General features: G+C 35.3%; 1 protein-coding gene across 1 annotated transcript in view; it reads right to left on the reverse strand.

Annotated features, from left to right (window-relative positions):
- Positions 1 to 13,879, reverse strand: part of LOC137408553 (chondroadherin-like) — a 29,976-nt gene extending 16,097 nt beyond the window's left edge. Inside the window, exons 1-4 of the mRNA XM_068095121.1 lie at positions 13,790 to 13,879; positions 11,770 to 11,910; positions 2,440 to 2,639; positions 1,678 to 1,839 (exon numbers count right to left, since the gene is read on the reverse strand). Coding sequence (XP_067951222.1) covers positions 1,678 to 1,839; positions 2,440 to 2,625 — 348 coding nt within the window. The 5' untranslated portion in view covers positions 2,626 to 2,639; positions 11,770 to 11,910; positions 13,790 to 13,879. The remainder of the gene's footprint in view (positions 1 to 1,677; positions 1,840 to 2,439; positions 2,640 to 11,769; positions 11,911 to 13,789) is intronic.
- Positions 13,880 to 20,778: the final 6,899 nt, after the last annotated feature.

Below are 20,778 nucleotides of genomic sequence, written 5' to 3' on the forward strand. Positions count from 1 at the left end.
TATGAAAAATTAATTATAACTTTATTCTATTCATTAGTAACTTTCACTTCCCCTGTAGTTTAAACTATTGTGTTGCATCACTCTATGGTTTCATGGCTTTATGGATTCACAACTTTTTTAGATCCGAGAGTTGCAGAAATGCTTACACTGCCCTAACATGGCTGTGAAGGCGGGTTGATTACACCTTAAATTAAAATGAATTTGAATAGATTTGGTAAATTTAAGTGAACGAGAAGAAATAGCCTGCTTGCACAACACTCAATAAACCAACTCAAATAATAAATCCTATTTTCTCATTGTCTGTCTGTCAGTCCGCAAAAAACGCTATGGATTTTCACATTTTTGGCCGATTTCATCCAAACTTCGCACGGATATGCACCGTGTCTTTTGCCAAGTCGTTAAAATATTTGGTTTCAAAAATTTGTTTGGTTCCTGAAAACCAGCCCCTTAAACGCCCACCTGCCGACTATTTAATTACAACTAAAAGAAACCTTGTACTGCCTTCGCCGGTCTTAGAACTACTGCTAGTCTTGAATAAATCGCAAAAAATAACAATTTACCAAGTTTCCATATAGGGATAGTGTAGTGACACCTGTGTGCGCCAGTGCCGAAGCACTCGGCTGGGTTGACAAGCAGATCAGGTTTCCATAGGGCGCTATGGTAGAAAAATGGTTGTGTGACATATTTTAGCAAGGTTGTATCTGTAAGAGGTCAAGGACAAAACAAACCATGGAGGATCAAATGAATAAAACTGCTAGGCCTACTTCTTATGCCGTTTTACTATTCACATGACACTAGTTAATGATTTCAGGGTTGGTCCATATAGCCTCTTCTGTCATTTTCAGTTTCAAGTAAAACAGGTAGATTTTACCGTTTTAACAACAAAAATTTCAGCATATGAAGCAACAGAAAGCGAGACTTTATGTGCATGCACAAGTGCATCACTTCACCGTTTCCATGACACAAAGATAGCGCATAGTGCAGGTGTTTCGATTCCAAACAGCAATGCCAAATCATGATAGAATGAAAGTGACACGGCTGTTTCCATGATGATATTGCAGCATCATGGAAACAGCCATATAGGGGTGTGTCGCTACACTAGCGCTGTCGCTGTATGAAAACCTAGTAAATATTACAAAAAATTATTAAAAATGCAAAACGATAGAATTGCTTAAGACAGATTAGTACAAATGAATTTGCTCAATAAGCAAAGTATTGCCCTATAAGCAGTAAAAGGTAAGGCTTGACCCTTAGACAGGCTGTTGGCTGCTCAATCGTTACCATTCATGTTTAATTTAAAGGTGTCAACTGTAACTAATGAATGTTGCCTTTCTAAATTGCAAGTTTGCGTCACTGCAATATTTCCACATCACCAATGACTTTACATTTCAGTGTATCTCTCTCATTCTGGCAAATAGGCAGCGCAAAAACCCTTTAAGCAAAATGATGTTCTCATCTAAGTACCTGCTCTTGAGTTAGCTAAATGAAGGTGGGATAATTATCTTTCGTTTGCTGACGCACTTTCAGGCAACTCCAATGTTGCTCGGCATACAAACACAGTAATCTTGTTAGGAAAAATATGAGCTATCAGTGATGGCTTTCTGAAAAAAAGCCATCTTACCGGTTTTTTCTCTTTATTTTACTGCTACCTTTCTTGTTCAGCACAACATGACTTACCTTGCTGAGTCTGTTTGCACTCAAGTCTAAAGCATTCAGAAGTTTCTGTTTCCTGAAAGCACCTTCGTCGATGTTGGAGATGTTATTCCCACCAAGTAGCAGCTTCCGCAGGTCCGGAAACTTAGCTAAGGTCTCGTTGCTAATTTCCTGGAGGTTGTTATCCTAACAATGACAAGAATGTTTTAACAGACCAAAGAATATTTCACCAAACCATTGCTTAGCTTAGCAAACACTAAAGAACTTAGGCTATATCTACCATGACAATGTTTACTCACTGACTACAGTTTCATATGCTTCGTATTTTCTGATTTGAGCAATATTTAGCGTTTTTCAGACTATGAATATCTCTCACTAAATACTAAAATATTTAGTATGTAACTTTTGATATATACTTTTAATTACAAATTCGATGCCATATCATAAAAACCACATCTTGAATTAAATTTTGATAAGGGATAGAAAACACAAATAACAAATTATACATCTTACAATTGTGTTAAAATATTCATTATAAACAAGCCACTAGAACTGGTCAAGCATTTTTTATTAAATAATGAGAAATATGCAACCGCTGCTGCTGCCCAATGTGATCTGCTGTTGGTTGTTTGTTCATCAAATAGGGTCAACCCAGCTCGTTGTCAGCGGCTGTAATCCATGATTTACAGGTTTTATACTCGGTATTTCTTGCTGACTTGACCACCTCAGCACTTCCTCATGACCTAATATGATGTCTCACATGCGTAACTATGAAGTCGTACAAACCTGAAAATCTATATTTTCTACATCGCTGCCGACATCAGCTGGAATACTGTTATAGTTGTAGCCTCGGCAGAAGAGACTTTGATAGTAGCAGTGACACAGTCTGCTGCATCTACTAGTAGTCCTTGAGGTATAGCCTGAGGCAGCTGCTGTCAGCAGCAGTAGAAGGAGCAGCCAAAAGTGCCGCATGTCTCTGTGCCACTCTACAACCATGCATTTTAAGGAACAGAGGTTAAGTATGAATGGGGGTAATTTGTTGGAAAACCTAGTGGAACACCCTTCATCGTACTACTTCACATGGTGCTGAATTATGGCTCACAGGCTAATTAAGAACAAAAGTTGTCAATAACTGCTACTGGGTTCGCCCTATACTTCTGCCTGAAAAATTCAGCTTCAATGTCAATTTTTTTTAATGAAATTTAATACATGTACTTCATTGACGAATAATAAAATAAGATTTTATGTTAAATAAAAAAACATTTACCTTAAAATAAGACAAACATTTCCACATGAACTTTATCTGCAGAATTTTAACTGCGCGCAAAAGGCACGGCTTGCGTAACATCATGTTATGTTCACGCTAAGTACTGGTTCCAACCAAGAATAAACCTAAACTACTACAATATGGCTGACTGGAAAATGTTGTTGGACTAAATTAGCATTTCATAAACAGGGCAAACTAAAAGATACCTTTAAATTAGATGGTGAACTTTCACTCACATGATTTTTAGTAATGAATACAACTAATTGGCGTCATGCCAAGTACATGAAATCCCATATTATTTACTTGCCTATCTCTTGTTTGCTAATTGTTTGTGTTATTGAACTGATTGATATAAAACAGGTGTTATTACTCTTTGCTAAAAATAGCTGCTTGTTATGCTGTTTGAAATTGGACTCCTGCATATTAAGATATTAGACAGATATTCCTTGCAACGAATGCATTAAGTATTGACCTGCACAATTCGTCCGGGTAATTTCCATAAACATAAGAAAGTACTAACTTTTAATTGGAGCAAATATAAAATTTGCGGCATAAAAGCCGTGTTTATTTTTGGATTGCCGTCATGCTTGACTGTTTGATCTGCCGGGCGTAGGCGAGGGGGCACTCAAGAGTCTGGCAAACAGGCTAGAGGCTAGGAGAACTTGAAGAGAGAATTAGCCAGCCCTACAAGTACTCAAGTGGCTAAGTATTTGGGATGTAAATGTATTTATAAATTCTTTCCTTAAAGCAGTATTTGTAATGAGAATTTGCATCTAGCAACTAGCAACAGGCAATTAGCAACAGGCAACTAGCAACCGGCAACTAGCAACCAGCAACTGGTAATTATCAATAAGAATTAAACTGCTGGTTTTATACCAAATGATAGCACTAACAACTTATGATTAGCAAAATTTTACCCTGAAACCAATAATTTAGTTTTAGTTTAACAATTTGAGTTTGACTAACACCTTCGTGTATGTATTATTATTTTTTAACAATTAGCATTTAGTATCTGTAACAAGCAAACTGCCAAACTAATAACTAACAACAATGAACAAGTGGCCATCTTTAATATCTCAGTACTAGTTTGGTCATAACAGACTTGTTATATAAAAAGCAAGAAATTCAATGTGTTCCAAATCACATCTACGTACGCCAGTTTTAGGGCTGCACCCGTGCATGCCATATTACGTAAAAATCAACATATGATCCTCCAGGTAAGTCATAATTCAGTATCAAAGAATTTATCCTCATAAGTGTTTACATAACCTACATTACAAAATAATTCGTGAACAGCAAAAGTGGTCTTACAAGCAAATGGGATATCAGGTTTCCATATCTCTCGCCATTCCTCCGACTAACTCTCAAATGTATTTCGGGGGAATAGAGTTGGGACTATCTCCAGATCAAAAAAAGAGATCCTTCATACAGAACTCTATACAAAGACTCATGTACTATCGATCACTTCCACTAACCACATCACAAAATCTTGTAACATATTGCTTTATCTGGAACTTGCTTCTTTCTGCGTTTGTGTTACAGGCTTCAAAATTCTATGCCTTGAATATTTGTATTTATCCTTCCACACACGACAAACATCGCTTTCTATTCCGAGACACTAACATACTACATTTACTATTGTATGTTTCATTTCATAAACATTCTGTTACTACCTACAATTCACCATCCAGACTCCTTCACAATACTATTAGATTACCAACTTTTGTAATACTTTTGTTCAACTCACTCAATCATTCATGATTTCTGTCTTCTCATTTTTGTTTTGGCATGTTACAAAAAATATTGATGCTAATAAAAAGTTATGCATGTACACGCACATATGTACATACGTACATATGTATATACATATGTACGTATGTACATTTGTACATACATAAATACATGCGGACATACGCACATGGATCAAATGCACCTGATCATGAACTGATACAGTTTATAAGGTAATATTATAGTAAAAACAGCCTTTTTATAGACACTCGAAGTCAGACTTCTGTTCTAATATGCTTTTAGTTTTTAATCGTTTCTCTGCTGCTTCAAATTCTGATCACTTTATTTTACGGAGATAACCAGAGTAGACAACACGGAGCCGAGCTTTCTTTTGATATCTAATACTAACTTCCTGAGCAAAAAATAATTCAAAGTCAATTTAGATTCATTGACTAAGTCTAGGTTCACCAGCTAAGTTAAGGTTTATTGGCTAAGTTAAAGTTGATTGGTTAATTTTGGGTTCATCCGCCATGTCTAGATTCATCGACTAAGTTAAGGTTTATTGGCTATGTTTAGGTTTATCGGCTATGTTTAGGTTCATCGGCTATGTTTAGGTTCACCGGCTAAGTTCTATTCAATAATGAATAAAGAATTCCCTATACTATCTTTTAAAGTTCGATGAAGGAATGTGTGTGATATCGCATCAAAAACTACCTATCAAGGAATTGGGTACACTATAAGAATTCGTTTAGTCCTCGAGTTACATTCTATAATAGAAAATGAAACATACTTTAGTTTATGGTGTATGCAACTAGAAGAGTATTTGTGGATTTCCTACCCATACCTTAGGAGGCATGGGTAAAAAACATCAAATAATGTTCTGTCATGGAATGAGGTAAGCAATAAGCATTTGTGTACCCTACATATACCCATAAGTGTGGGGTTACCTCCTCCTTATTGAGCAATACGAAGCCTGTACAATAATTATTCTATCGATGACCTGCAAGGAATCTAATGAAACCATTTTGCATATACGCTGAATGTGCTTATCAAAAGGCAAAGGCTCAGCGATCATAGCTTACAAGCATGGAGTTATTTCTAGAGACCTCGGGCTATGACTACTAGTGGCGCATCAACATGCTCTCATCCATTGCCAGGGTTACTAAGTCGGTTATTATGAACCCTTGTATGCTTCAATTTAGATAAAAACTATCATAACAGTCTGGTGTGCCGTGAGAGATCATCCGGTGTAATAGCTATACGCACAATTATTCCACAACGCTGGACGATGGCTGATTAGTGTAAGTGTTAGCACGCCAGTATAGGTAATGGAAGGGTGTGAGTTTGAATGCTGTACCATGAAATCTTCTTTCTCAAACACAGCTCTTATTATAGTGAAGGTTATTCTGAAATTGTGAGGTGTACATTAGAATTCAAAAGCAGCCAAGTTTCAGTTAGCTTTCGTATAAATTATTTGAGCACAACTTTCCCTCCGTAATCCCTGAAAGATCAAAGCTAGCAAACATATATATTGTTTTAGCTTTGGTATCGTAAGCGGCTGACAAACAGAAGATCAAACAATTTCTAAATATAGATTTCAATATTCTTTAAACTGCCAAAGCAAACATTTCGACGCTGTGAGTGTTTTGCAGGCAAAACGAAATTCCATAGCGCAGATATTGACTAGCATACCCTTGAGAAAAGGATGCAGTATTGACTAACATGCCGTTGAGAAAAAGATGCAGATTTAAGTAATAAAAACTTTATTATTTGTTGTAAAAACCAGCATGACCTAAACCAGCTTGAGGATGGTTTGTGGCAGCAATGGCATACTGTAGGAACACCAGGAGGCATATAAAAACATCATGATAGTCTGTAGCTACAAAGACTGATCTCTTCGTATTATGAATACATAAAACTCATGCCTTTTATCCTTCTTGCACATTGTTCACAACCAGATAAGCCCTATCAGAAACATTTCAAAGACTTTTTTATATTGCCCTTCTAATCTACTGCATTCCAACACATGCAGACGTTTCAATGGGTCTTCTTTGAACCTGCTATAAACAATTTATTTTTTTGAAAAATGATTAATACATGATTTCATATTTTCCTCACATTTCTTTGTTGGCTGCGCCGTCATCTAAGTTAATTCCTTTTCTTCAAAACCATATCTCTGTTCGCTGACCAGTGCAAGGGCTGACCGATGGATTAGTTGCTAATTTCAGCTGCACTTTCGTGTTTCTATGGATTGCGAAAGGAGAGGTCGATGAGGACACCTGAGCTAAACACCAACATCTGACTTGTCCGATTTATTTAGATGAACAATATGGTTATATGTCTATTGGTAGTATTAACTAACTCATTTCCAGAGAATACGCTCAAATGAAGATATTTTTCAAAAAGTTCCCATAGCTGAGTGAAGGTTACCAATGATTGGAATAAAAGAATAATTTTTCAAACAAGTGTTATGCATTAAAAATTATGAAACCATTGAGTTGTCAACCCATAGAGTAATGAAACCATAGAGAAATGTCACACGATAATTTAAACAGGCAGAGTGAAAGTCACTAATGAATAGAATAAAGTTATAATTAGTTTTTCATACAAAAGAGTTACGCATGAAGTTTTTTTTTTACATTGGGCGACTGTCATCAGGGTTTAAACCAAAGGTCTTTAATATAAAAACATCAAGAACTACATCCCAGCTCTCTTGTGAAGCAAGCAAATTTCCATTGATAAATGCCAGTAGAAGCTATGCAAGTTTTTATGTTCCAATCAAATTAACAATCTTCAACAAATGTCTATAACTAGATTAAACATAATAAAAACTCATCATAAAAATTCTTCTGCATTCTGATGGAAATTTTATGAATTGCTCATCACACAAATGTCCCGCTGTTAAGATAAAAACACTCTGCAATTAAAGACTTCAACAATCTCTTCTGTTATGGGAAGAGGCCAATAATTGGCTACAGCCAAATCAAGAGCCTAGGCCCCTAAAGCAATTACAATAATTGTTAGCAATGCGTATTGTTCCTCACTCGTGAAATCATATATTTTGTATCAAGATTTTCCCATTGATTGAGGCTGTCTTATAATCCTAGCCAAGGTACAATCAATTATCAATAGTTAATTGACAATAACATGTCTGTGATGCAATGAATAGGGTATTAACTCCTCTAACACTGATACCTTGGCATGCACACCAAGTGGCCTTTACGTAAATCAGTTTTAATAAGAAGCAAAGGAAATATCACACGGCTTTAAGGCCTAATCAAATATATTGAAACGGAGCTGCCAGTAGATTCTTCCTACCCAGCGAAGTCTAATCAATGATAAGGTTGAACATTATTGGAAATTATGTTCTTCTATTAGTTATAATATTATATATTAGTTTGTTTATCAACTTGTGATTATATAGAATGCAGCATCCGGTTGGCCAATACAAATTAATAAGATGCTGCATTGTGACTGGTCAACTTATGAAGGCCTTTCCAAGTATTTCTTATTTTAAATAATTTGTTGAAAGGTATTTTTAATGAATTGCAAACCGCAGTGACTACAAGATGCAGTTATAGTAACTTTAATTTATTTGATTCGTTTCTATTTATTTTTTCGTCAACAATAGTAATTAAACAAAAGAAAAAGCTGGAGGAGTGATGAAGCCCATAATCAGCATTAGCATAGCTAGTCATGGCGTCAGGCTTGTCATTGCATGATCAAGATCAATTTTTATGAGTAATTAGGTTTTATTCACTGTATTTAAGTTGTTTTTGATGTAATTTAAGTTGTTTTTTGGAACTGACCACCTGCTCTATGTTTTTTATAGTGTTGGCTACAGGTTGAGAGACAACTTGTAACCAACATCTGCAGTAGACAGCCAATTAATTCTGTACAATCAAAAGATTATGCATTTCAACTGATCTTATCGGGGTTAAATTTTCAAGACTCTCTGCACCAGGCTTTTGAAATCAAAAATATTAACATCGCAACATCATAATTATTCCTGCTTTAAATGGTGCCACATATAGTGAATTTTGTTCAATAAAAACTTCTGTTTTGTAGTCAAGTCTACTAAAAAATAGAATTTATTGGTGTGCAGCTGAATTATTAAAGCTAACAAGTTACTTTGTGGTATTGGCCAACAGAATTCACAACGAAACGGCCAACTAATTTGGTAATTGCAACTAGGAATAGGTTGTTATTAGGGAGTGAATATGATTTCCTGTTAGAAATCAATTCTCATACGCAAAGCTGTGCGAGAACAAAATGGCTATGCTAATAAATAAAAAGTGTAGACTTCCTGAAGAGCAATTGATAGATGATTCTTTTCAATACGATGTCAGAGTTACCGAGAATTAACCAAAATGGCTGTCAATGCAATTCAAAATTTGATGTTTATGCGTTAAAATAACTAGCTGTGCAGCGAGATGGTAAACAAAAACAAACAACAAATAAGAACGGTTTTTCTCTTGTTCCTTTTGCACAAAAATAGGAGCGGTTACTATTCCAGAGTTATGGTATTTTAATTTTTGCTTGTAGATTGCGCTGTGGTGTCGCATCACTATGATTTTATGAATATGTTTCAGTACCATTTCAGTGGAATGTTTAATGGCGTCATCATTTTATGGTTTAATAACCAAAAATCAACTTACCTCCTTGTTATGGAATTTAACTTGGTACAAATAACTTGCTTATCGTAAAGTTAAGAAAGTTTACAATTGGTCAAGCTGCCAACCAAAAGTTAATGGTACTAGAAATTCAATGATTCCTTTCCATCTGAAATACTCCATTACATTTGCTTATCGTACATCAACAATATTATATATCATAGTTTTTCATGTAGTGCAATGTTGTTAGCAATTTTTAAATCATTGAAAATAAAAAGTATCTGACATACTAATGAAAGAGAAACGTAGAAAGCTATTTTCTATAGCTACACTTGCAACATTTAAAACATTTAAATTTTTTAGAAAAAACAATTCTCTGAAGTTGTTAACCAGTACTTATCATTGAAAACTAATACTCTGCCAGTCTAGCAGTCTATGAGAGATCATCAGCTGTAACAACTAATCGAGCATTTTTTTCTAAATGCAGCAAGGCAGTCGATCGGTGCAGAAGGTAGAGTGGTGGTCTGATACGCCGGAAGCTGCAGGTTCAAATCCTGATGAAAGCAACTTTTTTCAGCTTTCAATCGTGCCTATAGACACACAGATGGACACTTATGGCTCTTAATGTATTAAAGATTAAACTGTGTTTTAATAGTGATAGCCCAATAACATCAGCTCATAAAAACTGAGGCCTTTTATAGCAACCACTCATACTGCACTTTTCAACAACAGAAAATTGAGGCTATTATTTACACCCTTCTACACTGTACTGTTTCAGCTATGCATTCAGCTCTAGTAAAACAAACACACTAGTTGAATGCTTTCAAATATAAGATGTCAAATAGTGTTTAAAAGTCTAAAGTAAATATTTCATTTGTTTACATTTCAATAGAAGGAATTCAACCTAGTTTGATAGAAAAATATTCCATATTAAATTACCTGACATTTACTTTTTACTAAATAAATTTCAGGTCTGTAGCTAAGCTTTAGCTCTGGTCAAAAAGCACATGATACAGTAGTCATAAGAAGGAGGTGGTTAGATAGTAACATAAGCAGCAATTTGTGGAGTTGTCAGCACACATATAAAGCTGTATTTCAGCCAAAAGGTCTCAATACATCTCACTGCCTGAAGATTAAACCTTGGTTTACAAACCCTTCAAAATATTTTTTGTAGTTGTCTGCTCATAGACAATCATAAGAAAACAGCTTACGAGGATAGCCGATAGTAATAGGATATGGACACTGATTCAATTAAGTTTATTTAATTATTTTTAACAAAATTCTTTCCCAGTAAAATGGCTCATCTTTTTTAAAGCACACCTGGGAACATACCTCGAGTATCAGTTTGACTGCCAACTGATAGACCGGGTTTGAATTTCTTGCATCACCTTGTTTTAAACAAACTTGTAAAACAATAAAAGTTAAAAAGACAAAAGGTCCTTATCAAATGAATGCTACAAAAGAGAGTCTGAATACCCCTCTTAGTGTTGACTTCATCTTCACCTCCTTTGTTGGCGAGTTTGAAATCGGACACGGAGTCAAGCGAAAACCTCGCAACTTTAAGGTTTTACTTTATATCAAATTTTAACTTTTGCACTTCGAAGCTTTCACATATTAATTGCGAATATGACACTTCTGTCTGCTAGCAAAGTGTTTTTTGGCTAGATTATAGATATGCATTCCATCCTTTTCCTTCTGGGCATAACCTTATTATAGTAGTACATCGCATGCTTACCTAATCTTATGAATGATCTCTCAAAAATGTGTTAAGTCTGCAGCCTCGTCCTTCAACCAAGTAGGAGTTAGTTTACCTTACCACTATCCCCTTTTCTAACTACTGTTTTTTTGCAATTGTTTGTACGCATGTAGGACCTTTTGTTGGCATTGGTAATCTTAAAAAATGATGTTTTTCATTACACACCAAAAGAAGGAAAATAAATGAAGACAGAAATCAGGAATGATCGAGTGAGTTGAATGAACGTGTTTTAAAAGTTGGTAATCTAATAGTATGGCAGAGAAGTTGGGATAGTGAATTGAAAATGGTAGTAACAGAAAGTTCATTAGCTGAGACATACAATGGCGGATGTAGCATGTTGGTGTCGCAAAATAGAAAACAATGGTTGTCATATGTGGAAGGATAAATATAAATATTTTGGGCATAATTTATGCAAGATTTTGAAACCTGTAACACAACTGAGGAAATGAGAAAGTTTTGGAATAAGGCAAAAATTTCTTACATGAATTTACACTAGTGGGTAGATCTTTGGTAAAAAAACTTTCACTGGAGGATTTTTCAGAGGAGGCGAGTACATGAGCGTGGAAAATATAACAAGGTATGTTCTCTTTAGCTAGCCTTTGATGTAAACATTTAAACATTGAGATGCTCAATAGGATTTGATGAAGACTAGCCTCGGTGTCCTAAATAAGTACCAATTATCTACTTGAAACCACTCAGGCTATATTTACTTATGCTAAGGTAAAATACAGACATACACATTTGCAACTTACATTTCCAAATGAACGGTATGTTTAAAGTATTTCTCCGACAAGGATCAGCAGACGTGAAATCTTTACTATAGACACTAGCAGAAATTGGCTAGTATCTCGCAGCGTCACTCTAATCCTTCTACTGTATAGCTGTACCCAAAACTGCAAGAGATACGCTAGATTTGAGATAAGCGATGTTGATTTCTCCTCAGACACGCACGCATCAATGAGTAGTGCGTGAGATTACTTTGCTATTCAGAGCCAAAACAAATACTTGAGTCTTAGCCAATCAGATCTCGAGAAGAGACACTCATTTATTTACGATACAGCAAAACTCTCAGGTGTAATTTGTGTCTATATCCAGAGAGGAGAGACTAATAAAATATTTACAAACATAAGTGTTTAATTATTTGGTTAGACTTGGGAATGATGAGTCGTGAACTGTCTCAGTATGAGGCAGCTGACTTCACCGAAAACCATGCAACAGTACGTAATATAACAAATATAACCCTTTCATGAATAGGCCTACATACTGCGTTAATAGAATTACATTAATTAATATGGAAAGCACTTTTATAATGAATGCAATATTACCATATTAATATCATTTTGAATAACATAACACCATATAGTAATTCTATAATTGTAACATGCAATACTATAAGAAATAAAACCTGGTTCCCAGATACCCCGCAAGCACCTATGACAGTACCACAGGCTATCAGCAGTGGAATGTGAACCTACGCGCCGAGCATCGTTGGTAGTTGCCGGCGATCAACGCAAAAGTTTAGCGCTGTTCAAATTTTCCAAAGAGCCGCAAGCAAAACCTTCCCGAAATGCACTGCACAGGTGAAGGTCAGCATTATCGAAATGGCATAGCGAGCGAACATTTTTACGCAATTATTAGCGATGCAGCTTTAAGGGAACAGAAACCGCCGAGCGTAGCAAGTTTTTTGCTGCGTAAGATTACCGTTGGGGTTTCGCAATCGATGTGGGAACCAGGTTTTACATAATATAATAGCAATAATATAAATACCATAATGCAACAGTAAACAGCAAGTTATAATAATGTTCAAAAATGATCATGTGGCACCCTCAGTAGCAGTCTTAGCAAGCATACCTTGTAATTATTGATTAGTTTGATAGAAAGCTGGAAATGGACAAAGATGTTGCTGTGGATTGTGTATACTTCCAGCTCAGATTTGCAAACAGCTCTGCAGGGCACGGTTAAGTTTTGCGACAACATTACTTCAATACTTGAAAACTTTCATTTGGAAAGTGAATTTTTTCAGAAGATGTTCTAATATCTAATATCAGAAATTACACTGGTTTTATAATGATAGCCCTACAACACAAACTCAAAAAAACTGAGGTGCTTTACAGCAACCACCCGTCATGTATAATTCATTTTTTAAACTGAATCTATGAATTACAACTATCTGAACTGTTAAGCTGTAGACTTGCATCTCAAATTTATATAACTTTATTATAATAGTTATAATATATAACTTATATTATATGGTATTTATAATATATTATGAATGTTATATAATAGCCATTTCAAACTCTACAGAAATAACTTTAGGGAGAAGTTTCTTTTCTCAGATGTTCCAGTTTTTTGCTTTTCACTGTTACAGCTGGTCAGTTCAGACTTTTCCAAGATTCATATTGATAAAACCCTTTGCTAGGCTGTACCACGGGATCTCAGGCTAGATCAATTCTGATGTAATTGGTCTGCTAGGAAAGTAATTGCCATTTGCCACTAATCAACAAACCTGACTCACATAAACTCCACTTAGTACCACTGCACTAAATGACTTCTACTTTAAAGTAATATAAAAAATATAATTCAATATTTTAAAAACAACATGTAAGCTTATAAGAGAAGTCTCTCAACCTCTGAAGAACTCACTATAACCAAATAACACAAACTTAGCCAGTACCCTGGATGAAACATTCACCTACTTGACATCTGTAGAAGTTGACCTTTAGCCTTTTACATATAAAAAATTTATTTCTTACCATCAGAGGTTTAACATACCTATTTATCTGAAAGTCAGTTTGTCTCATCAGAAGGTCTAAAGAACAGGTCAGAAATATTGTCGATGAAGAAAATCACCTGCGGCTTGTTAACTAATCTTTGGTCTGCAAAAGATAAAAGCGGTGAATTGTTCAGCTTCTTTCGTAAGACTGTTGCCAAATGAATGCCAGGCTTGGTTAATTGCTTAACCTGATCTCGTCTGCACTTTTGAAAAATCATTAGAAAGTCTTCAATTGAGTGAAGGGTTGAGGACCTCTTGAAGCCTCCCTTTTATTATTAGTTTAGTAAAAGCTTGCTTAGACTTGCAAAGGGCTATATGGTTGACAGTAGAATGTGACAACAAGGAACAGGTGGTAAGACTGAACTTCCATCTCACCGCCAAGCCTCTTTATCACATGAAAACGTCATTTTGTGCCACCATAGGATAATTTTATTGATCAGTATTTTCCGTCAGCTTGCCACTTGACAACAACCTGCTGGAGGGTGTCATTTGTTGAGAACTTGCTAAGGCATGTCAGCTAGTATGTAGATGCAGTATAATCTGTTATCATTATATTTGAAGAAGACTAAAAATAAACAGCAGTGGTAATAGAGCAACAGTATTAAAGTATAAAGGAGCGTTTATAAAAACTTTTGCAAGCCTTGTAACAGTAACAGACAACTCCAACTTGTGTGGTCATTGAAGTTGCCTAAAGGTGAGTGTATTTTGTACAAAGGGCTGTTATTGAGTTTTTATGGAACGATCTCAGAATTTATAACAAACAGAAGGTGAGGCAAAGTCATTTAGGCAAACAGCCAATCACAGACTAGCAGGTGTATCGAATTACAAATTTGTCACACTCTGTTGCTCAAAAGATGTCGTTTTAATTCAACGCTGGACAAAAGTGAAGCAGATATTGCTTCATACATGGTGTGTCAAAAATATGCTGCACTTGAGTGCCTTCACCTGCAGATGCTTGTCATATAGTCTACAATGACTGCAAAAAGGTGTTCCTTGTTGTCACTGCTGACCCACAGTTGCAGGGCTCTGGAGCAAGTCTAAAGTGGACGGTGCTCGCTACAAATGTTAAATTTTCCAGTTTTTTAATATACTGGCATTATTCATGTAGTTAAAAATTATATTCTACCATCTTCGTCAAAAAATGTGTGTGCATAAAAGTAGTGTATTAGCCGATGGCGTGTAGTCACAAGTTAGCGACTATGAGACGATGCAGCATCGCTGATCCAATTTGTCAACATATGGAAATGAATCCATTAGCCAAAGAATAGTTTGGCAAAGAGCTAAAGTTTTTTTACTGGAGTGAGTCCCAGAAAGCATTTTTGATCATAATATTATTTTTATACTCTGTGTATGTAGTTACATCACTCTAGGGCTTCAATCAACTCTTGTCATTAGTTCTCCTTCTAGAAGATTCTGACAGTTCCACGTTTATGAAAATTATTTGTTCAGCATAAAATTTGAATTGAAGGCATGAACATCACCTTATGGAAGCCTACATGCAGCACATGCAAGCTTTTTTAGACTATCTCAGCTTTGCCAACGTGGATGTCAATTGTTTTTTAACTCTTCTTCTTTTTAAGGTTATTACTCATAATATTTTTGTTACAAAATAATTCATTTTTATTCTATCATAATAAGTACTCTCTACGATGGGAACAACATGAATCTTAATTATTGTCTTACCCTTAAATCAAACCCTATGGTTGGTTACTAAATATAGAAATCAGGTTCATTAAATTATCCACTGTTTATGATTAGCCAAACAATCATGAAATCTGGAAAATGCTGCAAATTTTGAATTTATCATTTTAAACTTAACTATAAATGGATGGCAACTGATAGTGAAATATTCAAGAATGCTGTCAAACAGCTCAGACAAAATTTAAACCATTACTAAACAGAAAGTTGCCATAAGTTCGCTGTAGGCTACCTTTCTTGTTTGTTTGAGATGAAATTTCAAGTGAATGCATCGGTCAGCGGGGCCTTGATTGACATTGTCTAGGGTATCGGCCATTCCTCACTCCGAAAGACTCCTCTGTAAATCGTTCTATTCCCCTTCTAGGGGTAGAGTATATCTGTTACTTTTGTTTTAATGAACACCTTTATACTTTGTACACACTGTGGTAACATTTGTAAATATGTACAGAGCAGGTACACTGAAGCGTATCACCATTCTTATTTGTCCACAGAGTAAACAAGGTGTCAGAGCTAATGACCATTTTAGAAACGTAAATCTTTGCGGAGAATTGAATTGGCCGATCAAGTATTGAGGACTAGATTGCCTTCAGCTACTCGCTGTCAGACTTTGTCGATTGTTAAAGAGATTTTACTTACTCTTTTAGTTAAAGAGCTTAGGAGGGTATAACAGATATTTGTGGATGCAAAAATGATCAAATACAAAATTTCAAAAAATTATTGTCAATTTATTTAATTTATTATTGTTAATTTATTGCAACTAGTACTCTGGCAGCTCTGTGTGCCTTGAGAGATCGTCAGATGTAATAAATATGTGCATAGTTATACCGAAATGTAGCAAGGTGGTTGAGTAGTGCAGATGGTAGTCTGCCTGGCTGTTAAGTTAAATGTCAGAGTTCAAAACCTGTACGGTACAATTATTTTTTTCACAAAGTCGACTGTGGCTCCAGGCGTACAGACAGACTTGGCTTTTATTATAGTAAAGATCTAAGTGCAGGTATTATCCTATCAAGCATATTTTGTATACAGTAAAATTCTTGTTCGAAAATCAAGATCGCCATATTTTTTAGACAATCAATTTATCAATCGATAAAAAAAGGTAAATTATTAGGCAGTCTGAATTGAAGCATGGAAGCTCAAGTCAGGGCAGATTGGCTATAAACCTGTAATTACTGACACAGCAGCAAAATATGTAATCTAATTTAAATGAATTTTGTTGCCATAAAAGTTAAAATTTAATTTTGCAATGACCAGGCATGTTGTACATTTGTCTGAATCCCTATTTGCTGCTCTAGTATCCTTGCTGACTTGCATTGACACATGGGGCAGACAAATCCAAAAATTAGATATTTTATTTTTTTCACTCTGGTTAGGTGAATGGATGGGTACACAATAAAACAAAGCAAATTTTTGTTTTTAATTTTATTTTTAAAATGCTTAAAATCCAAGTTTTAATGAAAAAAGTCAGTGAGCTTTGGCTACAAAGTTAAAGGTCAATAGGTGTTTCAGATGAAGCAGGGAATTTAATTTTTCCAAGGAAACTGCATAATCAACCTGATTTCCTCAATAGTAATCCAACCCACTTCCTGTTACTTTCTGTGATCATTTTCCCTTGAGCAGATATGTGGAATGACTGTTGCCCCAGCTCTAATATTTTTCACTATTTTGTAACTTGGGTTTTTCTTAATCTAAATCTATCGATGCAACCAAAGAACTTTTCAGAACAAAACATAGAAATCTCGAAACAAGGCGCAAAAAAGCAACTGCAAGCTGTGTGCCTAAGGGAAGACGAATACAATAGTCGTCAGTGAATACGGATTATCTTAAGTACGACAATGACTAAGGGCGACGCTTGGAAGAGTTTGGTTAAAGACAATAGACAACAGCTTTGTGGTTAGCAACTCGTCTAGCCTCTGTTCCTAGCACACAAGTCAACAAACAAACACTTGAGTAGCCCTGAGTCAGCCACAAGTCTGTTTGAACAATGAATACTTAGCAGTTGTTGTAGAGCAGATCTTCGACCAATCAGATCCAGAATGACAAAATGTTTAGATGGATGAGAAGTAAAATAGTTGTTGCCATAGTCGCAAACATAGCTTGTGAACATTAAATATTCGATTCTCAGACTATTTCAACTACTGCCTAACTACAAATTCATAAAAAGGAAGGAAGAACTGCTGACACTAAATATGGTTACCTGAGACTCATTTGTAGTCGATAGTTCATTATTCATCCGTACAAACGTCTTCAGTTATTATTAGTTATTATATTAGCTCATAAAAATTTTGACCAAAACAATTTTTATCTGTCGTTACAAATTTAGTACTTACAATAAAACGCAATTCTCTCCATTAAGTTGATCAAACTTTTAGACAAAAAATTAAAAGTTTTTTAAAATTTGTGGCAAGTTCTTACCAAAAGATAATCTAAAAATAATGAAAAATGTGGAAAATGAAAAAAATCAAAATCCTCCCAGAGTTCAAACTCAAAGCAGTAATCGGTAATTTCAGTTTTGTCTAACCACACCAATGGTTGGAAAATTACAAGTTTTCATACATAATGTGCCAAAGGAAACACTCTTACGATTAGAAGGGCTCTGCTTCTTAAATAACTTCATTTAAGATAAAAATTAGTAGAACTAACAACTTAATATGACAACTACATCATTTGGGCAAAATTTTTATAGAACGACTAACAGTAGGCAGTCTGCAACTAATGTTTACACAAAAGGCTCTCTCTGGTGTTTTCTACCATCTAGCGGAAACCAAAATCCTATACGAACCTGCAAAGTCTTACGATTTCTCCAAGACTACAAAAGCTCATCCGTCAGCCATTGAGAACCAGAGCCCAACACCGCTTGCTCTTGCAACTATAAGAGTCCAACTCTGAGTTCAAAGGCTAATTGGGCGGGTGTAGAGATATTTTTATAGCTTTTACTATGAAAGCTTACAGCTTTAGTGATTGTTGGTCATTTTAAAGTCACTGCAGTAAGTCAATGCTGTTCGGATTGCTTGGCTGAATCCAATCGCTTGTTTTTTGCACACGATTACTCGAGCGAAAGACTAATTGTTGTGATTCATTCGCTGTCGGCAGTTCAGTGAGTCGCTTTTTGTCTCTGCTAATGATCAAGTGCTATTGTGGATGTTTCTGTCGGCCTGAGTCACTGCATTAATAAAAAAAGACACCTCAGGCTATGTTTTGTAACAAAGCCTTGTTTTATGATTCGAGCGTCTACCTGCAGGCTGTTCAGACGCCCGGTTTGACTATGTTACTATGTTACCTCTCTTGTTTAACAAATTTGTGATTTACCCTTTACATAGAAAATGCTAAAAAAACTTCTCTATGTCTATGATATAAATTACACTTCCGGCTGTTGTGAATTGAATAGTTTAAACTGAAGCCTCTTCTTTGGAGAAAGGGAATGCTAATAAGGGCTAGTCAAAACCTTCACAGACATTCATCATAACGTAGAGGCTTGACTGTTTGGTGCATGTTATAACTAAACTAGTACTTTACCAAAGACATCTTTTCAAAAAAAACAAAGTTTGGCAATAGACAATCTTAAAAATTAATGCCTGGAATATCACGGATTTTGCTAGGCAATTGTTCGGTAATGGCCAAGTGTTCTTATTTCTACAATTGCAGCCAGGTTTAGTTGTTTCTTGATTGTTCAGTGATAGTAGCTTCTGATTGTGAGAGTTGATAGTCTTCACAAATCGATGACCTTCACAAATCGACATTCAAGGACATTTCTAAATGCCATTCTACCGAGCTAAGCAGCTACGCATGGGACCTCAAAGAAAGCAGCACTAACTACCACATAACCTGGAAGATTTTATCCCACGCCAAGCCTTACTCTAAAATCAGTGGAAATTGCAAATTATGTACTTTGGAAAAATATTTCATCATTTACAGACCTGAGAAGGCAACTCTAAACAAACGTAGTGAACTAATATCTACATGTAGACATTCTAAGAAACATCTTTTACGAAATAGCGTTACATGATAGACCCTATCCATCTAGCTTTTAATACCTGAGCTTTTATTTCAGTTTACCAGCTAATGCAGAGTTTTGTGTATAGTCTTCACTAAGCATTTTATCCGATGAGTGTTACACACCTCTTGTGTAATATGAAACTTTTAGTAATTTTTATGCAAATTTTAGTAATTCTTAGTCAAATTTCAATAAATTTCTTAGCAAATTTTTAGTAAGCTCTACTTTAGTATTGAGCACTTTATGCTGACTTTTAGCCTAAAATTTATTGCAGATATATTTATATATATGTTCCCTCACTTCGGTTTGGTTGAGCACTCTGTGAGAGGTGCGGCACTATTAGCCTTTGTGCAAAGCTCATCACTTTTGTGATTTGAGCACTCTGGTGTCAGCACATTGGGTTTTTTAAAGTCTGTGAGGCAACTTAGTTGTTTCATGGCAGGAAGTCAACTCTCATTGGTAATGGGATTTGTGTTCCTTGCTTGAGCTCTGAGCTGCACTGATGAGGCTTCAATAGCCGAAACAGTACTGTCTGTAGCATGAGTATATGCTCCTTTACTTCGGTTTAGCTGAGCACTCTGTGAGAGGTGCGGCACTATTAGCCTTTGTGCAAAGCTCATCACTTTTGTGATTTGAGCACTCTGGTGTCAGCACATTGAGTTTTTTAAAGTCTGCGAGGCAACTTAGTTGTTTCATGGCAGGAAGTCAACTCTCATTGGTAATGGGATTTGTGTCCCTTGCCTAAGCTCTGAGCTGCACTGATGAGGCTTCAATAGCCGAAACAGTACTGTCTGTAGTATGAGTATATATATATATATATATATATATATATATATATATATATATATATATATATATATATATATATATATATATATATATATATAGAATCTTCTACCTGAAGATTGCAACACGATTGCATGAAACTAATAGTAGTAATGATTTTAACCTGTAGTTTTTAATAAACTTCATACACAGCTCTAATTGACTCGATTATTGAGCACTTTACTTTACAGTGTAAACCACATATACTATATATATATATATATGTATATATATATATATATATATATATATATACATGTAGGCTATATATATATATATAATCTCTTCTAAAGACATTAATGTTTATATCTAGAATATTAGATATAAATATATCGGTTCTAACATCCACCTGCATCTTCTAAAAACATAAATCTATTCAGAAACAATATGTACATCAGAGCTGCTTTCAAATCATGGTGATTTGAATATTCGAATATTTGAATATTTGAAACAAATCATATTGTACTGATTTGA

The sequence above is a fragment of the Watersipora subatra genome, chromosome 11 (assembly GCF_963576615.1).
Source record: "Watersipora subatra chromosome 11, tzWatSuba1.1, whole genome shotgun sequence".
In the NCBI taxonomy this organism is placed as follows: Eukaryota; Metazoa; Bryozoa; class Gymnolaemata; order Cheilostomatida; family Watersiporidae; genus Watersipora; species Watersipora subatra.